The 23,811-nt window shown below is 51.0% G+C and overlaps 2 protein-coding genes and 1 pseudogene across 5 annotated transcripts in view; 1 reads left to right on the top strand and 2 right to left on the bottom strand.

Annotated features, from left to right (window-relative positions):
- LOC113881177 (BOLA class I histocompatibility antigen, alpha chain BL3-7-like) overlaps positions 1-22,824 on the bottom strand; it is a 47,299-nt gene extending 24,475 nt beyond the window's left edge. The window contains exons 1-8 of one of the 2 annotated variants that reach the window (XM_027523997.1): positions 22,602-22,824; positions 22,037-22,306; positions 21,568-21,840; positions 18,828-19,103; positions 18,601-18,711; positions 18,145-18,177; positions 17,965-18,012; positions 17,498-17,802 (exon numbers count right to left, since the gene is read on the bottom strand). In XM_027523997.1, the coding sequence (XP_027379798.1) occupies positions 17,798-17,802; positions 17,965-18,012; positions 18,145-18,177; positions 18,601-18,711; positions 18,828-19,103; positions 21,568-21,840; positions 22,037-22,306; positions 22,602-22,674 (1,089 nt within the window). In that variant the 5' untranslated portion in view covers positions 22,675-22,824 and the 3' untranslated portion in view covers positions 17,498-17,797. Of the gene's footprint in view, positions 1-17,497; positions 17,803-17,964; positions 18,013-18,144; positions 18,178-18,600; positions 18,712-18,827; positions 19,104-21,567; positions 21,841-22,036; positions 22,307-22,601 lie in introns of those variants that run through there. The other variant, XM_027523996.1, reaches the window with a different exon arrangement.
- Positions 189-10,992, top strand: LOC113881179 (MHC class I polypeptide-related sequence B-like). Of its 3 annotated transcripts, none has more exons than XM_027524002.1 (5): positions 189-284; positions 6,718-6,978; positions 7,226-7,489; positions 8,076-8,354; positions 10,785-10,992. In XM_027524002.1, the coding sequence occupies exons 2-5, from the start codon at positions 6,741-6,743 to the stop codon at positions 10,895-10,897; spliced, it is 894 nt and encodes a 297-aa protein (XP_027379803.1). In that variant the 5' UTR covers positions 189-284; positions 6,718-6,740; the 3' UTR covers positions 10,898-10,992. The 3 variants fall into 3 exon arrangements, with proteins under 3 accessions (XP_027379803.1, XP_027379801.1, XP_027379802.1); XM_027524001.1 differs by lacking the exon at positions 189-284 and adding an exon at positions 3,900-4,129; XM_027524000.1 differs by lacking the exon at positions 189-284 and having other exon boundaries at positions 3,898-6,978.
- A 327-nt stretch (positions 22,825-23,151) lies between the features above and the next one.
- On the bottom strand, positions 23,152-23,643 carry LOC113882134 (annotated as a pseudogene).
- Positions 23,644-23,811: the final 168 nt, after the last annotated feature.

The raw sequence follows: 23,811 nt of genomic DNA, 5'->3' as shown, positions 1-23,811 counted from the left end.
GCCTGCAGATGTTGAGCAGTTTGAGAACCAGAAACCTAAATGCAGCTCACTCCTCTCCCAACCTACCCATAAATTCCTTCATTCTGCCTTTTTTTTTTTTTTTTTAATCCACGAAAGCGTTTCTTCCCTTTAAACCGGAGTTGAGGGGAGGGGTGACCTTCTGAGGGTTCGCCGAGCTCCGCCCTGGATTATGTAAACTCCCAACACTCAGATCATTTTCTATTTCCTTTCCCGACCCTGGAGTGGTACCAGAGGTCAGCGGAGAGAAAGAGGCCCGTGTGCCGGTGAGTCCAGGGGTGCAAAGGAAGAATGGAGAAAAAGTAGTTTATAGAACAAAGCAGGGGAGTCTGGAGGCCGGGTGGGCGGAGGAAAAGCACTTGGTACACAGGCCTAGCTGCTATGTGTGATGGGGGAAGAGGCGGCCGCGGCTAAATCCAGGCGAGCCCCCCAAATCTGGAGTCTTACTTCCCACGGAGAGTAGTTGGCTTTATCTTTCATTGCAATCATCTGGAAATGCTGGGAAACAATGTAGCATGTTAACATTAGTATGAAAAGTCTTGGGGGGAGAGGGAGAGGGTTCACCTAAGTGAACCAGTTTGCTGGAGCAGCCACACTCAGCAAGTCTTGGAAAGAAGACTGACTTGGAGGAAAGGGCTTGTCTAGCTGTCAGGAGAGCTGGCTTCCATCTGCTTGTCTATACCTTCACTACTCATTTCTTTCTTTCTTTTTGGTTGCTCTGAGTCTTTGTTGCTGCACAGGGGGCTTCTCTAGTTGCCTGGAGCCTGTCTAGAGCTGGGAGGCGGGGTTCAGTATTTGTGGTGAACCAGTGAAGTTGCTCAGTCCCGTCCGACTCTTTGGGACCCCGTGGACTGTAGCCTACCAGGCTTCTCCATCCATAGAATTTTCCAGGCAAGAGTACTGGAGTGGGTTGCCATTTCCTTCTTCAGGGGATCTTCCCGACCCAGGAATCGAACCCAGGTCTCCTGCGTTACAAAAGATGCTTTACTGTCTGAGCCACCAGGGAAGCCCAGTTGCGGTACACGGGCTCAGTTGCTCCCGGGCATGTGGAATCTTCCCAGACCAAGGATGGAACCCATGTTCCCTGCATTGGGAGGCAGACTTCATCCACTCTACTACTCTGGGGGAGGTCCACTTTCACTTGTGAGCTTTAGCAGTGAAAAAGAATCTCTCTGGGTTGGGACAGGACCCAATCTCTGACCTGCTAAATAAATTATGATGGTCAAAGTAATTAACAAAAATGATGTGAAATCTAAGAAATGTTAAAACTTTCTGAGGCATGACATTTGGGTCCACAGCAAAAGTATTGCATAAGGATCTTAGTGGAATGCTTAGTAATGAGAGGCAGAGTAAAACTTTTTAAAAGCATTTGCAGGGACACAAACATGAAATGAACACAGGTCCTGATCCCAGAGTGACTCATTGTCTAATGGGGGGGATGTATAAAATGGTCAGATGGGGTTCAAGGCAGGGCACACTTTGTTCCATCAGGGAGGTTTCAACAAGGGTTAGACCAATTATTCTAAAACTGGAATCACTGAGGGGGCTTTAAAGGATAGGAAGCCTAGGCCCAACCCAAGGGATACCAAGGGTTTTGGCCATGGCCTAGAGATATGGACAGTAAAAACTCTCCAGGTGGTTCTAAAAGCAGTCAAGTTTGAGGACCATGGTGTACATATTCCAAAGACCAAAAGATGTGCTTTGGGGATAAAGCACAGGTTTCAGTAGAAGAAGACTTTCAGGATGGCATTATTGTTATTTTTGAAATATAGTTCATATATCACTAAATTCACCCTTTTAAAGCAAATAGTTAAAGAAAGAAAAAAAACATAAAAGCAAAAAAAAAAAAAAGGCAAACAGGTAGTTTTTAGTATGATCCCAAGGTTGTGCCACCATTACCACCATCTAATTGGGATGCTCTTTTAGGATCTGTTGTTCTGATGGGCTGGAAGGCAGAGGAGAGTAACCCATAGGAGAGTGATATGTAACCAGAGAAATGGAAAATGATGCCACCTAGCTGGTTGCGGCAGCTTCCACTTAAGATGGAGTAGAGACATTGTGTGTTAATTCTGCAGGTGGGGCAGCTGTGGATGGCTTGGGGCGTTATGGTTAAAACTGGGGACAGACCTGTGTTTAGGAAGCCTTTGCAGTTCTCTAGGCTGAGGTAGATGAAAGCTTGGACTAAGGTAGGTGCTGTGGGATTGAAAAGGGGTTGGAGGAGCTGACTGTGAGTCCATGAGAGGGAGGGGAAGGGGGATCAGAAGGGAGCAAGCTGGTGATGCTTAAAGAGAACTAGGAGAGGCTGGTGTGCGGAGTTTGCTTATAGACCTGTTGGGTTTGAGGGGAGGATGGGCCCAGAGGTGCAGACATAGTGAGGCAGCTTGAAAAGGGAATCCGGAGAGGCTGGTATTGGAGTGGATCATGGGGAGTCATCTCATTGAACCTGTGATTTCCCAGGGGCTGAACCAAGAGTCTGCTTGGGAGAATGCAGATACTTATAGGATGAGGCCACCAGAAGACACATAGCAGTCAGTCAGAGGAGGAGAAGGAGATTAGAGGGAGGGGATGTATGTATATTTATGGCTGATTCATGCTGTTGTACAGCAGAAACCAACCATTGTAAAGCAGGTGTCCTCCGATTAAAAATAAATTTTTTAAAAAATGAAAGGAGAGAGAAGGGTTTGGTCATTCATCTGGGGTAGTGACTTCTGAGAGGCAGAGTTGCTGAAATCTACAAATCTGGTCTCAGTAGACTTTTTGTTTGTTTTCTCAGCTGCAGTGATTCTTCCTTGTGGCACTTAGTCTGTTCCTTGCTTGGCTGGGCTTTCTTTCCTTGCAGAGGCTGAGGACTACTCTCTAGTTGGGGTGAACGGGCTTCTCATTTAAGGTGACTTTCCTTTGTGGAGCAGGAGCTCTAGGGCATTCTGGCTTCAGTGGTTGCAGCTCAAGGGTTGAGTTTAGTTGCCCCGAGGCATGTGGGATCTTCCCAGACCAGGTATGGAACCCGTGTCCCCTGTTCTGGCAGGCGGATTCTTAACCACTGGACCACCCTGGAAGACCCTGGCTGGTCTCAGTAGAGTTTCGCTAGTGACTCTGCTGTGCGAGGTGGAGGTGGGTTGGGTTGGAAGAGAAGTTGTGTCTAAAGGAAGAGCCCCAAAAGGCCGGAAACGTTGAGATGTCTCTAAAGCTCACCCTCCGTCTCACCTCCCTGGCTTTTCTAGCCTTCAGGCTTTGAAAAATCACTGCAGATGGTGACTGCAGCCATGAAATTAAAAGACGCTTACTCCTTGGAAGGAAAGTTATGACCAACCTAGACAGCATATTAAAAAGCAGAGACATTACTTTGCCAACAAAGGTCTGTCTAGTCAAGACTATGATTTTTCCAGTAGTCATGAATGGATGTGAAAGTTGGACTATAAGGAAAGCTGAACGCCGAAGAAGACTTGATGCTTTTGAACTGTGGTGTTGGAGAAGACTCTTGAGAGTCCCTTGGACTGCAAGGAGATCCAACCAGTCCATCCTAAAGGAGATCAGTCCTGGGTGTTCATTGGAAGGACTGATGCTGAAGCTGAAACGCCAATACTTTGGCTACCTGATGTGAAGTGCTGACTCATTGGGAAAGACCCGGATGCTGGCAAAGATTGAGGACAGGAGGAGAAGGGGACGACGGGATGAGAGGGTTGGGTGGCATCACCGACTCAATGGACATGAGTTTGGATAAACTCTGGGAGTTGGTGATGGACAGGGAAGACAGGCGTGCTGCGGTTCATGGGGTCGCAAAGAGTCAGACACGACTGAGTGACTGACCTGAACAGAACTGAACTGAGGGGCGGAAACAGATCGGCTAAAGGGGGCGCGGCGGGGCCGGGGCCGGGCCCGGCGGGTGAGAGGCGGGGCCGGGCAGGCAAGGGTTAGGGCACCAGCGCGGTGAATGGATTTGCCTGCCGGACTTCACACAGCTCAGTTCTCCGCCGCGGTTCCTCGGGTCCGCCAGCTTTCCTTCGGTCCCGGAGCCCCTGGCGGGGAGACAAGATCTGGGCCATGGGGCTCTCTCGTGTATGCCTGTTTCTAGCCCACGCTGCCTTTTTTGTGCTCCTGGGTAACGCCGCCGGTGAGTGGGGTTCATTGAGGTCTCAGTCCGGACGGAGCCGGGGTGGTTTCAGGGGTTCGGGTGGTTAGTATTCGGTGGGATTCGGTGAGCGTCGCGGGGATCGTCTCAATTGCGGCTGGGGGTGAGCGAATAGAGGAGTTGGGGGTGGGGATGGGAGAAAGGTGGGGGGCGGGGAGGTGTAAGGTCTAGGAGCGGCCGGGAACTTCACACGGCGTGTGGCGAGCACTGCATCCCGCGTTTCAGTCTCTTTGCCGTTCCTAGCCTCTGCTCTCCCTGCCCCACCTGCCTTCCCCGGTGTCCTCATCATATGCCTCAGTCCTCAGATTCTCCTGATTGAAAAGGCAGCCTGGTCCCCACCGGCTCCCTGCCGCTCCCCCCGCCCCGCCACCGCCCCCCCCTCCCTTTTGCTCTCTTGAATGGCATTCTTCCAGGTCCCAGTCTCAGGCGATCACTTCTTAGCCGTCTGTGGGGCGCCCTCTTATGCCCCTGAAAGCTGTCCTCTCCTATTCTTAGCTCTGCCGTCTCTTCTCATTTCTGGACGCCGGAAACAAGGAGTCCAGGTTGGCAGCGCTCAGGGGTCCTCAGCCCCGAGAGTTAGGGCTCTTTTTCTAGTGACCAGGGCCTCTGGGAAAGGGCAAGCTCGATCCACACTCTTCCTACTGCTGTGGGCACTGTGGCGGCTTCTGAATCACTGACGGAAGTTAGGTCTGAGGGCTTTGGGACCAAAGGATTCTTCCTGCGATTTCCGTGGTCCCCCCTCCCCCACTAATGTGAACTCTAATTTTCCGCTGTGCCTGTGGTCCCACAACTGAATCTCTCCTTACCTCCTTCCTTGCTGGCCCCCGAGCCCGCTCAGGATTTGCCCTCCCCACTCCGTGCTGACCCCTCCTCTCTACCGCTCTCTGATCTCTTCCTAGGGCGTCCCCACCCTCATTCCTTTTCCCACTACAGGTCCCTCCCCTCCACTCATGGATCTTTTCCTGCGAGGATCTAGGATCGATCACCTGCAAGGCTCCTACCTCCCCTCAGCTTTCACTAACCTTACTTTTCTTGGAATGACTTTTACCCATGAATTTTCCCCTCCACCCTCTGCCCTATTTCATCACCAGGAGGAACTCTCCTGCCAATGATCCCTGGGCCTTGAGCACAGTGCCCCGCCCCTGGGGGAGGACCTGTCCCCCACTTGACACCCACCCTCCTACCTCCACCCGGTGAAGGCACCTGCTCTTGGCCCTCGACCAAGGGGAGCCTTTCCCCCAACACGGCCCCTCCCCACTCCTGCATCCTAAACCTCACCCTCTGGATTCCTCCACTCCCTGGGCTACAGGTGCTGGACTCCACTTGCCCTGGTCCCTCTGCAGTTCCCCACATGGCACCTTGCCCTGCTCCCACCCTTGTCCGACTGCCTTGGGCCCTCACCAAGTTCTCATCAATCACAGGCCCCATGGTGCCCAGAATCTCCACCTCACTCTCATCCTCCCTCACCCAGGGCATCCCTCCTCTTCTGTCTTTACCTTAACCCAAGGCGGGGGGTCACCCCTGAGCCATGCTCCCCCCTTGCCCCTCAATCCCAGGCCCTCACCACGTCTTCTCTGCAGTCTCTTCCCTTCCCCCACAGTAGGAATACTGCCCGTGGTCCACTGCCCACCTCCTTAGCCTTCATCACCCTCTCTTTGGTTCCACGACCCCAGTGGACTCTCACTATCTCAATCTTGTATCCGAAATCCTTGTTTGTGCCACTTGGTCAGCAGGCTTTTCCTACAGGGAGTCTTCTCCCAGGCCCCCACCCCCTGCTTGCTGGCTGCCTGACCCGAACCCTCGTGGAGGTGTGACCTCACTCCCTCCAGCCCCTCCCACCATGTAGGTGCTTCCCAGTGTGCACCTTGGCTTTCAGTTCTATCTTCCCTTGCCACTCCGATATTTTAATTCTCCATGACCCTTATGCACATGGCACTGACTCCTCTCCCAGGGGACACTGGCAGGTGCAGCCACCTCCCCACCTGGGGCCTCACCATGCCTCTTTGCACTCTGCGCCCAGACCCACTCCTTCACCTCCTCCAGGTTACTGGCCCACCTTCATCTCTCTTGGGGCCACAGCCCAGCCCCTCAGGCCCCTCTGCCTCCTGCCTCACCCTCCCTGGAGCCCGCCTTGTCCATGATGAGCCTGCATAAGGGGCAGCAGCCCTCGCTCTCCATCTCACCTGGCCCTCCTCTGAGCAGGGATCCCTCTGGTCCTGGGTCTGACACTGCCCTTCCCTCCCTCTGACTCCACCTCCCCTCACCCTGCTCTTCCTGCCTCTCCCCTTGCCCTCCTGCCTGGACCCTTAGGGAGCCAGTGCCTCCCTGTCCTGGCGCTTGTCTTACATGTGTGTCCATCTCCACCCTCTCCCTCCACTCCTTGATTCCCCTCTCCCTCCTTCTCTTTCCCATTTTTCCCATATGGAAATCCTCATTCTGGTCCCTTGTACACATGCATGTTCTGCATCCTCAGCACCTGGAGCAGGTCAGGACACAGAACTTGTCTGTTAAACATCTGATGTGCACTTGTCTCCAGAAAGCAGCTTCATCTGTGGTTCCTCCTTCCCCAGGATCCCACAGTCTTTTATACAACATGACTGTGCTTTCCCGGGATGGCTTTGTGCAGTCCAGGTTTTTTGCTGAAGGATACTTGGATCATCAGGCCTTCCTGCACTATGATCACAAAAAAGGCAGGGCAGAGCCCTGGGGACGGTGGGCTGAAAAACTGGCAGCAGAGACGTGGGAGACAGAGTCCACGGACTTGAATGAGAGCTCGAAGGAGCTAAGAAAACTTCTAGCAAAAATCCTGTCCCTGCAGGAGGAGAAAGGAGGTGAGAGTGCAGTGGGGGCAAGAGTGCTGTGGGCCATTTTCCCGGAAGGTTTGTGGCCCAGAGCATGGGCCTCTTTCCTCTGAATTTGGGGGTGGAGATGAGGAAGTGGGGTCTGTGAGTTCAGCAGCACAGGGAAGACATGGAGGGGAGCAGGGGGGAGCCCTCTATCTGCACTTTCTCACTTGGGTGTGAGGACAGAGGCCCTGGTGACCAGAGGAGTCACTGATGGGGGGTGGGGATGGGGCAGGCTTACATTCCCTCCAGGAGACCGTGGGCTGTAATATCGATGAAGACAGCCACCCCCGGGGTTTCCGGCTTCTCTACTTCAATGGGGAGCTCCTCCTCTCCTGCTACCCGGAGCCCCACGGATGTACCCTGCCCCAGTCCTCGGCTCGGACCTTGGCCATGGAAATGGAGTTAAGCAAGCATTACCAGGCCTACGTGCAGGGAGAACTTTGTTGGAGACTGCAGAGCTACCTGGAATCCTGGACGGGCTTCACGGAGAGGACAGGTACTGACGCTGGGCCAGGCCCTTCCTCTACCCCTGTTCTTAAAGCCTCCCATCCCGTCTTGCCCACGGAGACCCTCCCTGTCCTCTGGGAACATATGTGCTCTGTTGGCGCGGTGTCCTGGGGTTTCTTTCCTGTTCTGTTAAATCTACTGTAGAAAGATGGGTGGGTGGCGGGGCATGAACTGCCCCTGTGACAATCGTCCAGGGGAGCAGCGGGTCCTCTGACAGAAACTGTATGAGGGGAGGTGGGTGTCAGGCAGCAGAGGAGGGGGCCTTAGATGGGGGTGGGCCTCTGGCTCCCAGACTGCCTGATCCAGAAAATTCCCTCTAATCCCCAGGAGCCCACCCTTCACAGCCCCCTCCCCAGCATCAACAGTGGTCCCAAGAGAGTGAGGCCCATTCCCTTCTCTCCCCTTCCCCGCCAGAGGACTTGGGCCCCAGGGTGCAGAACTTGGAGCAGGCCTGGGGGGATGAGGGCTCAGCCAGAGGTGGACAGTGAGGAGGAGCAGCTCTGTGCGCTCCTTCTTCCTTCGAGGGAGCAGGGCTTGGCCGCGGGCCTCACTGGCTCTGTGCTTTCTCCCCACAGTGCCCCCAGCTGTGAATGTGACCCACAGCCAGGACTCAGAGGGCATGGTCCACCTCACATGCAAGGCTTTTGGCTTCTTTCCCCGCAATATCTCAGTGGTCTGGTTTCGGGATGAGGAACCCATGAGCTGGGACGCCCAGGAGTCTGGGGATGTCCTGTCTGATGGGAATGGGACCTACTACACCTGGGAAACTGTAAAAATTCCCCAAGGAGAGGAACAGTGGGTCAAGTGCATTGTGGAACACAGCGGGAATCACAGTGCACACCTCATACCCTTGGGTGAGACTGGGGTGAGCCTGGAGGAGTTGTGACCCTGGGAGGGTCAGAGGCCAGGGTCAGGGAGAGGAGAGCAGGCTGTGGCTCTGGGGTGCCCGGGTTGAATATAATAAGGTCCTTTTTCAAGAAAGACCCTGGCGCACCAGAGCTCATGGTGGATCGTGAGCGTTTCTGTTGTTTTTATCATCGGATTTTGTGTCTGTTGTTGTATTAAGAAGAGGAAGACAGCATCAGCTACAGGGAGGCCAGGTGAGAAATCTGGGCAGGGGGTGCTCTGCGTGAGATTCGGCAGCGATGAGGATTTCAGCTCCCTGCTCTGTTCTCAGCTCTCTTTGTTTTCTGTCAGGCTCACCGGGGCTTGTCTGGGGAGCATGTGTTGGATTATGTGCTGGTTGGGAGGGTCTAGGTGATCCAGGAGTCAGAGAGAACCTTTAGTAAAGTGTCTGTACCTGGTGAGGAGGGGATAAAAACTGAAGAGGAATTCAGAGGAAAGGTGATGATCTAAGTGCCTGTCTGCATTTCTCCCCACTGGGTTTTCAGTCATTATTAAGAATCCAAGTGAAAGCATCATAAGGCTCAAACTAGAGGTCAGTGGATGGTCAGAGCCCTGCCTGTGATGTCGCCTTGCCAGGCCCCACTTGGAGATGTCCTGCAACCTCTCAAATTCCTCCGCCATGAACTAGCTTCTGAGTTCAGTTTCTGCTGGGTCACCCCCAGCCTGCACCTTTCTCTAGTTCCCATCAAGTGCCCCCATGCTAGCTGGGCTCTCCTTCCCCATAATATGGAGGACTAATAGACATCCCTTGACCATTTGAAGAGAGGAGACCAGTCAATCCTCAGGCAACTGGGGTCACTGATTTTATCCTGTCTCCAGGTTTTTCCTATCTAGCCCCTTGAGATACTCTTTAGGGCAGGGCACTGGGTCTTTGCTCTGTGGCCTCACCCTGCCCCCCTGAGTCAGTTCCCTTGCTCATGGTGGTCACTGCCTTGTAGATGTGGAGGAAGGGATGGGCTCTTTGACTACTTCCCCATAATCAAGTGGGTTGAGGGGAGAGGAAAAGAGAAGCAGAGCTTTGTGTGTGGCAAAGAGCAAAGGCAGAACGTGGAGCAGTAAAAAGGTGGCAGAGACTCGGCTCCTTCTGTCGAGGCCGCCTCTTCTGTGTCAGCTGCCTTGTTGGGGGCATGGTTTCTTATCCCCAAACCTAATTCCCTTATCAGTTGGCCTTCGGCCTGGGCATACAGGCGTGGTTATTTTTCACAGCAGCAGACTCTGTCCGTGTAGTACCCAGAGCAGGGACCCAGCAGATCTGTAGTTTCTCCTGTTCTTATCTGGGGAACATCAGTTCTGGTTCCTCTGGGGCAGAAATGGTTGTCTTGTATGTATTGGGGCATTTGCTGGGAAAACTGTGAAAATCATGTGCTAATTTCTCAAAATCACTTTTGAAGTTTTTAGTGTTCAATAAAATTGTTTATGATTCCAGGTGGCAAATCTTAATAGGATTTCCATGCATATTGAATGAAACAGGAATTCAAATGGGGCGCTCCCGCTGGGAGGTGGAGGATGGGATGGTAGTCCCAGGATGCAGAGGGGGGCAGGTACAGCCTCATTCTGGGGAAATTCTCAAGAACCCCAATCCACATTGAAAAGCAGATCCCCTGCAGGTAGTGAGGGTGAGTCCTGGTTGACTCCCTGGCTGAGCAATGCAGGAGGGCCCGCTCTGCCTCAGCCCAGCCCAGCACTGGAGTGGAGCTGGGATTCCCCGGAAGGAGCAGGAAAGGCCAAGTGCAGCCTAAGGGCCTGGGCCGAGAATGAGGGTTTGGGCGAGGCCAGGGGTGCTCCAGGATCCGGTCAGGGGGAGAGTCCGTGGCAGTCCAGTGTTTCTAGATGGGGCTGCTGTCCCCTGGGGCTCTGGATGGGCTTTCCAGTCCAGAGCTGCTGGCTCAGGGGAGGGGGGAAGAGGGAGGGGGGCTGCAGGAGTTGAGGTGGAGCCAAGCGGTGGAGCAGGTGCTTGTGCGGGCGAGGAGGCCGAGAGCTGAGGAGAGAAAGGAACTGTGTGTGTGTCCACTCCCGGGCCAGAGGAACATGGAGCTGGGTCCTGTCTGTGAGGGAGCCTCGCGTTGCATTAGAGAGTGGATCTGGGTTCAAGGCGGAAAGGCCTTGGGTTTTCACTCTGGATCTTGTCCTTGTGTCCTGCCACTTCTGTCCCTGTCGTGGAGGGTGGTGGCAGCAGGGACAGATGATGATGTGGATGGAGTCAGGGGAGGAGTCCAGCAAGAGCTGGGAAAAAGGAGGCAAAAAAGAACAGGTGTGTCTTCCCTCAGAGGAAGGCAGAATCTGACTTTGAAGCAACTGAAGGAGAATCTCTGAGGAAATGAAAAGCATTCTTCTGCACCCAGTTGGTCAGTGATTTATTGGTTTTTCTTTTTCCCCAGAGCCTATTAGACTACAAGACCTGGATCAATTCCAGACGGAACCAACTGATCATAATGGCCTCACACACCCAGAATTTCAGTCCTTGTGTCACACTCCGGCTCCATCAGTTTAACAGGGGAAGCTTAGAATCTGCTGCCAGGAAGCCTGAATTCAGTTCCTAGTTCTGGTCTTAAGAGCACTTTTTCTTTTTTGTGTGTTCTATTATTTATCTTATTATTTTTATTTTATATTTTATTTTTAATTGGAGAATACTTGCATTATAAGGTATTGGTTTCTGCCATGCTGCTGCTGCTGCTGCTGCTAAGTCACTTCAGTCGTGTCCGACTCTGTGCGACCCCATAGACGGCAGCCTACCAGGCTCCTCTGTCCCTGGGATTCTTCAGGCAAGAACACTGGAGTGGGTTGCCATTTCCTTCTCCAATGCATGAAAGGGAAAAGTGAAAGTGAAGTCACTCAGTCGTTTCTGACTCTTAGCGACCTCATGGACTGCAGCCCACCAGGCTCCTCCGTCCACAGGATTTTCCAGGCAAGAGTACTGGAATGGGGTGCCATTGCCTTCTCAAAGTATATACGTATCTCCTCCCTCTGGAACTTCCCTCCCACCTTCCCCATCCCACCCCTCTAGGTCGCTGAGCAGCAGGTTGAGCACGTAGTCAGGTCCTGTTCCCTCCCTGCCTGGTGCACAGTAAGGTAATGGGAATAGAGAACTCATTCCATATCTGTTTATCCCAGTAGCTTTTTACACATGGTAATGTGTATATTTCAGTGCTACTCTCAATTCATCCCACCTTCTCCTTCCCTCACAAGTCCATTACCCATGTCTGTGTCTCTATTCCTGTTCTGTAAATAGTTCATCAGTACCATTTTACTAGGTTCCACATAGATGTATTTTTACATATAGATATATATATAGATTATACATATAGATTATTTTTTTGAAGGTAGTTGATTTACAGTATAACACATCCTTCTTGAGGTCTCCATCTCTTCATCTATGAAATGAGAAAACTATTGTTTCTTTCCAGTCGTGATTGGGATAATTAAAAGCATTAATATATTTGAGGTGGTTGCAGCTGTACCACACTAGTACTAATATTACTTTTGCTTTTTAATTATAATAGAGCACATGGACAATAAATTATTACCAATAAGCTTTTTCTGCCAGTTGCCTTATTGTGGCTTCTCTTGAGATGACTACTAGCAGATTTCTGCAAATCTAAGGTTCCCTTCACCCTTGTCACAGTAATATATGCATTACTTCATGCCTGCAACATCTGTATAATTTCATATTAAAACTGCTCTTTAAATATACACATCTGGATTTCATTTTGTTTCGCATGCTGGGAAGGGACAGTGTGTAAGATTCTGGGGAAAAGGAGCGTTTTCTCTCAGCCTTGAGGAGACTCTAATAATCCCCCATCTCTCTCTCCCTCCAGATCCCATTCTGGCAGCTTCAGCATAAAGGGCTGGGGGATAATGCAGTAGGACACCTGGGGCCAGAGTTCAGTGGCTGAGCCTGGGGGGGAATCTCCCCTGAGCAGTTGTCACCCTCATGTGATGAAGCAGAGCTGAAGGGCGATGTTGGGGGAAGGGACAAGACAGGGCTTGGGGGCTTCTGATCAGGAGGAATATGGGACCGTCTGCTTCTAGGGAGCAGTGACTGTTGGGGATGAGTGTCCTGAACTGAGACGATAAAGGAGCCCAGAACCGGGAGGCATCAACCAAGCAGCAGCATCTCCATCAGCTCAGGCTGATTTGCACAGGGCAGATGGGAGGTGAGACTTCTCCATCGGACCCTCAGTTGTTCCTGACTTGTGGTCTGGGGGCACACAGGTGAGCGGTGCTCTCCTTGGTCAGGACAACCTTAGCCCCACCCAGGTAAAGCATCTGTGGCACGCGTGTTCTAAGGGGCACCTCCCACAGACCCGAGACAGATGACAGGAGCACTTTCTGCAGGAGGACCTGACTGGAAGCAAGAGGGTGGCCAAGGGTTCTCCCTAGGCAGGGCCTGTTCCCTCCCTGCCTGGTGCACACGATGCACACAGTAAGGTAACGGGAATAGAGAACTCATTCCATATCTGTTTATCTGAATGGGATGATATATTCTTTCATGGTTTTACTCAAGGTTAACATCATTCACGCAGTTTGCATGCATGTTTCAAGTGTTCTTGCATTTTAGTAAACTCTCAGGTGTCATTTATTGCACTCAGCTCTCATTAAGCATAAACTTTCATCCTCATTCATTTTCTTGTGTGATTATTTAATCAAAGGCACACTTGTCTGTAAATTAAGAAGTCAAATATCTGTGCATGATTTCTCATGATACAGACTCTTATTATAATCCTGATTCTTCTCAATTTCTGCTTTCCCATTGGTGACCACTTTGAATACTTTTTAGCTGATTCTTTCGGCTTTTATTTCCAAATCTCTAACATGATCCCTTGTTAGAACTGCTGCTTGATTTTTCTGTCACAGCCACTGTCTGCTGCATCACACAGTGGCTGATGCAATAGTTGATAGTCATTGCTTTCACTCTTCCCATTCCTTCAGTTCCCATTTTATTTATATATTGATCATACTTAGTTCATTCAGCTTTTTATTTTCCCTACTACACTTGTCAAGAAAAAAGATACTCAACTTAAGATGTGAGTTAAGTTTTATTTGGGGCAAAATGAGGACTGCAACCTGGGAGACAGCACCTCAGATAGCTCTGAGAAACGGCTCCACAGAGGTACGGAGGGAAGGTCAGTATATATGATTTTGGTGAAGGGGGGAGTTCAGTGCAATCAAGTACTTGTCTTCCAAAGGTTTTCTGCTAGTCACAAGGAGCTGATTTCACTGTGAAAGGATTTAATGCTTTTCTACATATGAGAAAGTGAAGTGAACCAAAGGACTGGAAAAGGTCAGTTTTCATTCCAATCCCTAAGAAGGGCAATGGCAAAGAATGTTTAAACTACTGTACAATTGTACTCATTTCACATGCTAGCAAAATTATGCTCAAAATTCTTCAAGCTAGGTGTCAGCAGTGTGTGAACTGAGAACTTCCAGATGTACAAGCTGGGTTTAGAAAAGGCAGAGGAACCAGAGATCAAATTGCCAGCATTTGTTGGATCACAAAGAAAGCAACAGAATTCCAAAAAAACATCTGCTTCATTGACTATGCTAAAGGCTTTGACTGTGTGGATCACAACAAACTGTGGAATAGTCTTAAAGATTGGGAATACCAGGCTATCTTACTTGCCTCCTGAAAACCTGTATGCAGGTCAAGAAGCAATAGGTAGAAACAGACACAGAATTACGGACTGGCTTAAAATTGCCAAAGGAGTATAATAAGGCTGTACATTGTCACCCTGCTTATTTAACTTATATGCTGGCAAGATGCCAGGCTGGATGAATCACAAGTTGGAATCAAGATTGCCAGGAGAAATAAATATCAAGAACCCCAGATAAGAAGATGATACCACTTTAATGGCAGAAAGTGAAGAACTGAAGAGCCTCTTGATGAGGCTTTGTTTTTGCTGATTATGTTCTATGAAGCTCTCAGGAATTCAGCTCTAATGATTCCCCTGTTTGCATGACTGACTCAAGAAGTGTGGATACTTTGGATATTCCATCAGTTTTTCCTTTTTTGGAAATGTCATCCTGGACCCTGCTGATGTGCTCCCACCTGGTCTGGATTCTTCTGCATCTGGAGCAGAGCCATCCTCCTAGGATCTCCCTCCACCACCATCTGGGCAGCACTTTAAAGTGCTGTGGATACTGCATAGCACAGGGAACTCTACCCAGCACTCTCAAATGGCCTATATGCGGAAAGAATCTAGAAAAGACTGAATATATTTATAGGTGATTCACTGTATTCTACAGCAGAAAGTGACACAGCATTGTAAATCAATTACACTCCAGTGAAAACAAAAGAAAACAAACAAGCAAGCAGATGTCTACCCCGGATGGCATTTATCAGTCGCTTGTTCTTTCAGCCAAACCCAAGTGCCTGCATTGTACCAGGTCAAGTTCCAGTTCCAGATCTTTGCTCTAACAATTGAAATTTGACATTCTTGTCCATCCCTCTCTCCCCCTCACCTGATTAGGAGCATTTCCACATTAGGAGACTTCCACACTGAAAGAGTCTTGGTAGGAGGCAGAGACCACCTTCCTCCATTAAAGAAGAAAACCCACTTTCCCACATATTCTTGCCAGAGCACACAGCATGAGGCTGAGGTCCCACCACTCAGGTGACCACATGTCAGACTCTACTCAGGACGCTGTGACACAGAGAAGCTGGAACTATGCAGGATGCATCTGACAAGGATGTTGAGAGTGGGAGTCGGGGCTCACTGTGTGAGCAGTGACACTGTGCCCCAGCAGGGCCGAAACTTCCTTTGTGGGACCTGGCCTGGAGTGGACACTGGATCCTGTTCCTGTGGAGCCATTTATATATAGTACTGTATGTCTAACTTTATTTGGATCCCATTGTTAGCTCCAAGAATAAGTGAGGAGAACTCAACCTGGAGAATAGTTTCAGAGAGCAAGGATTTCATTACGCTGAACTGTGAACCACTGCCTAAGTCTTCAGGTGGAATAAGAACTACATTATTTCTCAACATCACACCTCATAATTGACAATATGAATTGTCAATATAAATTCCCTTTTCTTTCTGAAGAAAAAAAATGCTTTTAAATGTGGATTTAAGACCGCTGTCTGGCCACTCGCTTTCATATGCCTCAGGGAGTCACAAATTGGCTGATCACCAGAATTGCTTGTGGGGCTTCTTACGAAATGCTCAGCCTCTCCCCAGAACCACCTTCTCAGAGTATTAGGACAAGACCAAGGATTGCTTCTTTAACAACCTCCTTGTGTGAGGCTGATACACAGCATGTGGGAATCCCGGTCTATGTACATTCCTGCTACTAAAAGTGTGATCTGAAGACCAGCAGCATCAGCACCAACCTTATTACAAATGCAGATTCTCAGGCTCCACTCCCGACTGTCTAGATCTAATGCGGGTCCAGGGGAGCACCAGCATCCCCACCCTGGACACTGCACTAATCCTTCAGGCTCCTCCACTGCCTCGCTCACCCTTCACCTCCTGATTTCTGCTCAGCAGTTAGACTGATGCTTCTAACGAGCAGTCACACCAGCTCATCTTCAACTCAAACTGTCTTGTGAGTCCACATATTTCACAGACATAAGACACCTTCTAATATCCTGGAGGCACACATGATCTGGCCAGACACTGGATCTCATCGAAATTCCTTGCTCTTCCAGCCACACCTGCCTCTGGCTCTTCCTTGAACACACACACTCTCCTGCCCTCCTGTATTTGCACTGGAGGCTCCTCTGCCTGGAGAGAACTCCCCCCAGACATGCTTGTGGACATTCATGTCCTTCACATCTTTACTCAAAGATCATCTCCTCAACGAGGCCTACACTGACCACCCTAGTAAAACAGCCACATTCCCTGTACCCACACACTTGTACTCTGGGTCACCTTCCTCAGAGCACTTGCCAATCTCTAGGCAGACACTTCCCTCACTTATTAGGCTCACTCTGCCCCCCTCACCAGAACACACTGCCCGAGGCCAACAAAGGGTGTCTGCTGTTAGTTCACTGAGGTTTCACAGATGCAAAAATAGAGCATCCTCTATCAAGCACACATCTAAATACCAGATGAAGGAACGATCAATGTAGACGCCTCTGTATTCCATCTTCATTAATGTGGACTCAGGCCACTTGCTCTCTCGTGGCAGCTACAGCACCTCATCCACTCACACTGACATCAGTGCTGCCTGTGCTTTCCCCACAAGAGCTGATCAGCCCTCCCTCCCACACCGACTGGTCTGCACTCTATACATAATGATATTTTCTCTTCAGAAAAGATCCCAGGCTGACAGGTCGCATATTCCTCCTGCTGTGACTATTAGGCAGCAGTTTTTAAATCCAGAAATTTGGATTGGAAGAGGTGACAGGCTGCAGAGATGATAGAAGTCCAGCAAGAATTAAGACTGGAAACTATTGGGTCCCTCCTCTATGATAACCCCAGAATCTGGTACCTTAAACAAAGATGCAGAAAGGATGCAAAGAAGAATCCAGGAAACAGCCTGAGAAGGCTGGCAAGAGCTGAGTAAGACGAGAGTTTCTCTCTTGGTAGCACTGAGAATCCTCTATGCAGGACTTTGGTGACAATGACTCCTGTCTCTGTCAGAGCTGGGGGACACACAGAGCAGAATAACAGAACTCTAGACATGAGGAAAAAACAACCATTATTTAGAAAAACCCTAAATAAGCAAAATATAAACCCATATACACAAAAAAGCCCTGCGGGCAGGACCTTGGCTGAGTCTAGGCTATATGGTGACAGGAAGTCCTCGCTGCCCACCATCCTAGAGACAGGACAAGGCCCAGGTGACTTCTGAGTCCCTGTGAACACAGGTCTTGGTGGGACAAGGATTGACTGAAGGGATAAGGACAAAGGGGCTGAGAATACGACCCAGCCCAGGAGTGACCACACCAAAGCCCACGATGCACTGAGCACTGACTGGACACAGGCTCCGACCTGCCCAGCTCCTCAGAGTCTCCTCCTGTCCCTCCTGCAACAGACTGAACACAGCAATCAAAACCATTCTGGAAGGTTCCGGGTGCTTCTGTTCATTTTCTCTCTTAAACTGAAGGAATCTTCTATTTTACTTTCCCAGTAAACTCTCTTGGCAGGTATTAGAAAAAAGTAATTCAAGATAGATTTTATTGCCAATAGGCAAATAAGACATCTTTACTCAGCGCATGTGAAGCAAAGACAGTGATGGAGAGGGTCCAGCTCTGTCTCTGCTGGAACAGGAATGTGCATGAGGGAAGAGAACACAGGTCAGGGTGGGGAGGGGGAGCGGTGGGCAGTCTCCCCACCTCTTCACGTTACGCTAATAGGAGCACAGGCACATTCAGATGCAGCTGCAGGTCTGGAGATCTGACGTCACAAAGTGGGACCAAGCATCACTCAGTCCCCAAAAGACAGCTGTCTCACACTGTGAGAGAAAAGAATCAGGAAGCAGTTCAGTCAGTCATGTAAGGGCTGACATTCTCCACAGCCCCCCACACGCTCACATGTCCCACTCAGAGACCCCCGCCACCCAGTGTGTTCTCTCTGCCCCAACCCCTCTCCCAATCTAGACGCCCCAGGGTCTCACCTTTAGGAACCATGAGAGACACATCAGAGCCCTGGTCACTGTAACTGCCTGGGGGAGAACAAGACCAGGACGTGGTCAGAACCCACAGGAGAGAGACTGGAGAAGCCACTTTGAGGAGGGTGAGTGGCCTCCTGTCTGCACCCTCACAAGGGTCTCAGGAATCACCCTCTCTGTACTTACTTGCAGTCTGGGTGTAGCCCCTTCCCCTTTCACCTGTGAGAAGAAAGTATCATGTGAGAGACCAGGGAGATGACTGAGTCATGAGATCCTAGAGGAACTCCCCAGTCCTGGACAAAAAAGAACTTTTCAGAACTGTGACCAAAAATCCAGGACAGGCTCAGGAACATGAAGGAAGGAGACATGAGGGGACTGGACCACCTGAGGTCTGTCCTCAGCAGGGACATTCCCTCCTGACCTTCAAATGCTGAGACACAGGCCCCCAACTGGAATTATGAAGATGAAAAATTTGTCTTTCACTTTCACATGTACTTTACAAAAGGGTCAGTCTTAGCATCAGCTCAGATTTCACATATGTGTGGAGGGTACTTTTCAGTAAGGAGGCAGGCAAACTTCCACCTGGGCCAGAAACCCACCCAGTGAGACAAGAACACTCAGATCCCTCCCTCCTTTCCCTACCTGAGTGCTTCTTCCTCCAAATCATAGCTCCAGTCACCACAGCTCCAGTGACCATGAGGAGAACCAGGCCAACAATGATGCCCATGATGGGGATGGAGGGCTGAGGAGGTTCTGTGGAAGAAAGGGAAGGGGCCCAGACTTCAGGCTTCAGTCCTGACCTTGCTGATCCTGTCCAGAAGGGCTCCTGCCTTATCTAAGAGGAAGCTCCATTCCGACCCCCTCCTTACCCCATCTCAGGGTGAGGGGCTCCTGAAGCCCCTCGTGCTGCACATGGCACGTGTATCTCTGCTCCTCTCCAGAAGGCACCACCAGGGCCGCCCACTTCTGGAAGGTTCCATCCCCTGAAGGCCTGGTCTCCACAAGCTCCATGTCCTGAGTCTGGTCCTCCCCGTCACGCTGCCAGGTCAGTGAGATCTCATCGGGATAGAAGCCCAGGGCCCAGCACCTCAAGGTGACCTCATGGTCAGAGATGGGGTGATGGGCCACATGTGTCTTTGGAGGGTCTGAGGAAGAAGAATCAGAAAACTCACATTTTGTGTTACCTCCATGGGCCACTGGAAGCAGCATCAGGTGACCATCCTGAGAATAAGCAGGAGATTGGGTTTGAAAAGCAGCACAAACACCAGACACCAGCCTGGACTCCAGGGTCTGGGAACAGCTCCTAGTCCTTGGAAAATTCTGGAGTCAGGGTAACAGCTAAGGGAGGAGGCTCCATGTAAGAGGCAGAATATAGAGTAATGGTCCTGATGTGGGAGGAGGCTGAATGACTTAGAAAAACTGGAGTCAGGGCTCCTAAGATGTTCTCAGGGTGAGAACAAGCCTTGAGAGACAAAGTCATGGTTCACAAGATGATGGCCAGGGTCAAAGGGCAGCACTGACCAGCTTTTTCAGGGATGGTTTACTGGTTCTTAGTCAAAGACAATGGATTCCTTAATTGTCCTTCAGAGAACTGAGATCATGGCATCCAGCCCCATTAGTTCAGTTCACTTCAGTTCAGTCGCTCAGTTGTATCCAACTCTTTGTGACCCCATGAATCGCAGCACTCCAGGCCTCCCTGTCCATCACCAACTCCCAGAGTTCACTCCGACTCATGTCCATTGAGTCGGTGATGCCATCCAGCCATCTCATCCTCTGTCATCCCCTTCTCCTCCTGCCCCCAATCCCTCCCAGCATCAGAGTCTTTTCCAACGAGTCAACTCATCACATGAGGTGGCCAAAGTACTGGAGTTTCAGCTTTAGCATCATTCCTTCCAAAGAACACCCAGGGCTGATCTCCTTTAGAATGGACTGGTTGGATCTCCTTGCAGTCCAAGGGACTCTCAAGAGTCTTCTCCAATACCACAGTTCAAAAGCATCAATTCTTCAGTGCTCAGCTTTCTTCACGGTCCAACTCTCATATCCATACATGAACATGGAAAAACCATAGCCTTGACTAGACGGACCTTTGTTGGCAAAGTAATGTCTCTGCTTTTCAATATGCTATCTAGGTTGGTCATAACTTTCCTTCCAAGGAGTAAGCATCTTTTAATTTCATGGCTGCAGTCACCATCTGCAGTGATTTTGGAGCCCCCCAAAATAAAGTCTGACACTGTTTCCACTGTTTCCCCATCTATTTCCCATGAAGTGATGGCACCAGATGCCATGATGTTAGTTTTCTGAATGTTGAGCTTTACGCCAACTCTTTCACTCTCCTTTCACTCTCATCAAGAGGCTTTTTAGTTCCTCGTCACTTTCTGCCATAAGAGTGGTGTCATCTGCATATCTGAGGTTATCGATATTTCTCCCAGCAATCTTGATCCAGCTTGTGCTTCTTCCAGCCCAGCGTTTCTCATGATGTCCTCTGCATATAAGTTAAATAAGCAGGGTGACAATATACAGCCTTGACGTACTCCTTTTCCTATTTGGAACCAGTCTGTTGTTCCATGTCCAGTTCTAACTGTTGCTTCCTGACCTGCATATAGGTTTCTCAAGAGGCAGGTCAGGTGGTCTGGTATTCCCATCTCTTGAAGAATTTTCCACAGTTTATTGTGATCCACACAGTCAAAGGCTTTGACATAGTCAAGAAAGCAGAAATAGATGTTTTTCTGGAACTCTCTTGCTTTTTCGATGATCCAGTGGATGTTGGCAATTTGATCTCTGGTTCCTCTGCCCTATCACTTCATGGCAAATAGACGGGGAAACAATGTAAACAGTGACAGACTTTATTTTCTTGGATTCCAAAATCACTGTGGACAGTGACTGCAGCCACAAAATTAAAGACTTTGCTCCTTGGAAGAAAAGTTATGACAAATCTAGACAGCATATCAAAAAGCAGAGACATCACTTTGCCGACAAAGGTTCCTATTGTCAAAGCTATGTTTTTTCTAGTAGACATATATGGATGTGAGAGTTGTACCATAAAGAAAGCTGAGTGCTGAAGAATTGATGCTTTTGATCTGTGGTGTTGGATAATACTCTTGAGAGTCCCTTGGACAGCAAGGAGTTCAAACTAGACAATTCAAAAGGAAATCAACCCTGAATATTCATTGGAAAGACTGATACTGAAGCTGAAACTCCAATACTTTGGCCACCTGATGTGAAGAGCCGACTTAAAGGAAAAGACCCTGAAGCTGGGAAAGATTAAAGGTAGGAGGAAAAGGGAATGACAGGGGATGAAATTGTTGGATGGCATCACCAGACACAATGGACATGAGTTTGAGCTTAGCTCCCAGAGTTGGTGATGGACAGGAAAGCCTGGCGTGCTGCAGTCTATGGGGTCCCAAAGAGTCGAACAGGACTGAGCGACTAAATAACAAGTGGGGCCACTGGCGCATCACCGTCTTGTACAGAATATGAAAACCTGGGCGGATTCCTCCCTCTCCTGACAGGAAGTTGCGGCGCTGTTCCCACAGGGACCCCATTTTCCTCTCCTCGTGGGAAGCCAGCTCCAGCCCGAGGGGGATCAGGGAGGCGCCGCGCCCCTCGTACCTGCGCGCAGCAGCGTGTCCTTCCCGGTCACCAGGTATCTGCGGAGCCACTCCACACACTTGCCCTCCAGGTAGATCCTCACACGCGCGGCATCACCTGCCGCCTCAGCATTGTGCTTGGTGACTTGAGCCGCCGTGTCCGCCGCGGTCCAGGAACGCAGGTCCTCGTTCAGGGCGATGTAATCTCTGCCGTCGTAGGCGAACTGATCATACCCGCGGAGAAGCCCGTCCGGCCCCACGTCGCAGCCGTACATCTCTTGGACTGTGTGAGACCCTGACCCGCCCCGACCACCCGCGGTGATTAAACCCAAACTGAAATGAAACCGGGTCAAGTCCCACCGGCTCCTCCCGGGCGGGGGTCGGGTGTGTTCCGCAATATTGGGGTGACCCTCAGACCCGCAGACTCGGGGCGACCCCGCCGGTCCCTGGGGATGGGGGTCGTGACTCGGACCCGGGCCCGCGTCACTCACCGGCCTCGCTCTGGTTGTAGTAGCCGCGCAGGGTGTTCAGGTACACTCGGAAAAATTGTGCGGTGTCCTTAGTTCTCTGCGTCTCCTGATGCCAGTACTCGGGCCCCTCCTGCTCCACCCACCGCGCTGTAGGCTCTATCCTCGGATCCGGGGCGTCGCTGTCGAACCGCACGAACTGCGTGTCGTCCACGTAGCCGACGGAGATGAAGCGGGGCTCCCCGAGGCCGGGCCGGGACACGGCGGTGTAGAAATACCTCAGGGAGTGGGACCCTGGGGGCGGGGAGGGGTAAGATCTGGACCCTCCTCCTGACGCGGGTCCCGGGTCCTAGGTGACCGGGCATGGAGCGGGGGAGGGGGAGAGAAGCTTGTGATACGGAAATGGTCGGAGAAGGACCAGGCCTTGGGGGGCGAGAGGAGGGGGCGGGAAGCAAGGGAGAGACAGGACGGGACCAGGCGGAGGGGGCGGGTCTAGTCGGGGGCAGAGGGGTCCTTCCCTGGGGGTCCTGCCCCCCCGACCCCCGGGCGGTCCCCTCGCCCCTCCCCGCAGAGGCCGTTCCTGACTCACCCGCCCTGGTCTCAGTGAGGATCAGCGCACCCGGCAGCAGCAGGAGGAGGGTTCTCGGCCCCACGACCCGCATCCCGGGGGTCTGGGAAGAAGAGAGTCCAGCGGCTGCACAGAGACTTTGTAACCCGGAACCGCGGGGACGACTGTTGGCAACTAGAAACCGAACACCCAGTGGGAGGGCCCGACACAGCTGCAGAGAGAGAAAGTGAAAGAAAGGCAAGATGGAAATCCCCAAGAGGGAGCGTCCCGGTCCCAGGCACCGCCCTTGACCCTGAGACCCTGAGAGCCTCGCTGTCCGGGGAACCTGGGACTTTCCCCTGATCCCTACACCGAGAGCTCGTTGTCACACTGTCTGCCTGAGTCCAGTCGACATTTTCCATGGTAGAAATAATAAAGTTTGAATTCTTTAATTAATTTGTTTAGAATAATATTAATAACCCATGCATTTAATATGGAAAACAAGTTATTTCCCAAAACAAACATAGTAGTGAGAACAGTGAAGGTTTTTTTTTAAACAAATGCTTCATTTTATTTCATGGTGGACAGGTGCCTGTATAGGCTGAAGGAAAAAGGGGTGACTGTCTCGGGCTGTGGGCAGGGACTAGTGGCCTCCATAGTTCTGTATGAGCTCCAAAACTGCTTGAACAATCATCAGGGAGCCGATGGACACAATGATGATGAGGACGATAATCAGAAGGAGGCCCAGGACCAGGGCACAGATGTTCAGGCACTTGGCGGTGGAGGTGTACCTCTGGGCCCCAGTGATGTCACCAACCATCTTCCGGTCCCTAGACTCCACAGAGTAGGCGAATGCCACGAAGCCCAGGCAGCACCAGTTCATGAAGATGGTGTTGAACAGGAACCAGACAATGTGGTTGGGCACAGAGGTCTCGCTGCAGATGTTGATCACCGTGGTCGTCACGGGGGCCTGGCTCTGGGGAACCCCCAGCACGGCCACCTCATGCTCCTCCTTGAGCACCTCATAGGCTGGGGGCACCACACCGTGTGCCCCAGTGAATAAGGCCTGGGATGTGCAGTTCATGGTGGGGATGGAGCAACTGCGGTCCAGATGCCAGCACACACTCAGGGGGCTCTTTCTTTACTTAGGAGTTTCAATTTCTCTGAATTTCCGTTTCCTGGCTTTTGGGCAACAGTGAAGCTTCTTCAGTTCAGTTCAGTTCAGTCGCTCAGTAGTGTCTGACTCTTTGCG

The sequence above is a fragment of the Bos indicus x Bos taurus genome, chromosome 23 (assembly GCF_003369695.1).
Source record: "Bos indicus x Bos taurus breed Angus x Brahman F1 hybrid chromosome 23, Bos_hybrid_MaternalHap_v2.0, whole genome shotgun sequence".
Classification (NCBI taxonomy): Eukaryota; Metazoa; Chordata; class Mammalia; order Artiodactyla; family Bovidae; genus Bos; species Bos indicus x Bos taurus.
Note: the sequence above shows the minus strand (reverse complement) of the source record. Positions and strands in the feature narration are given on the sequence as shown.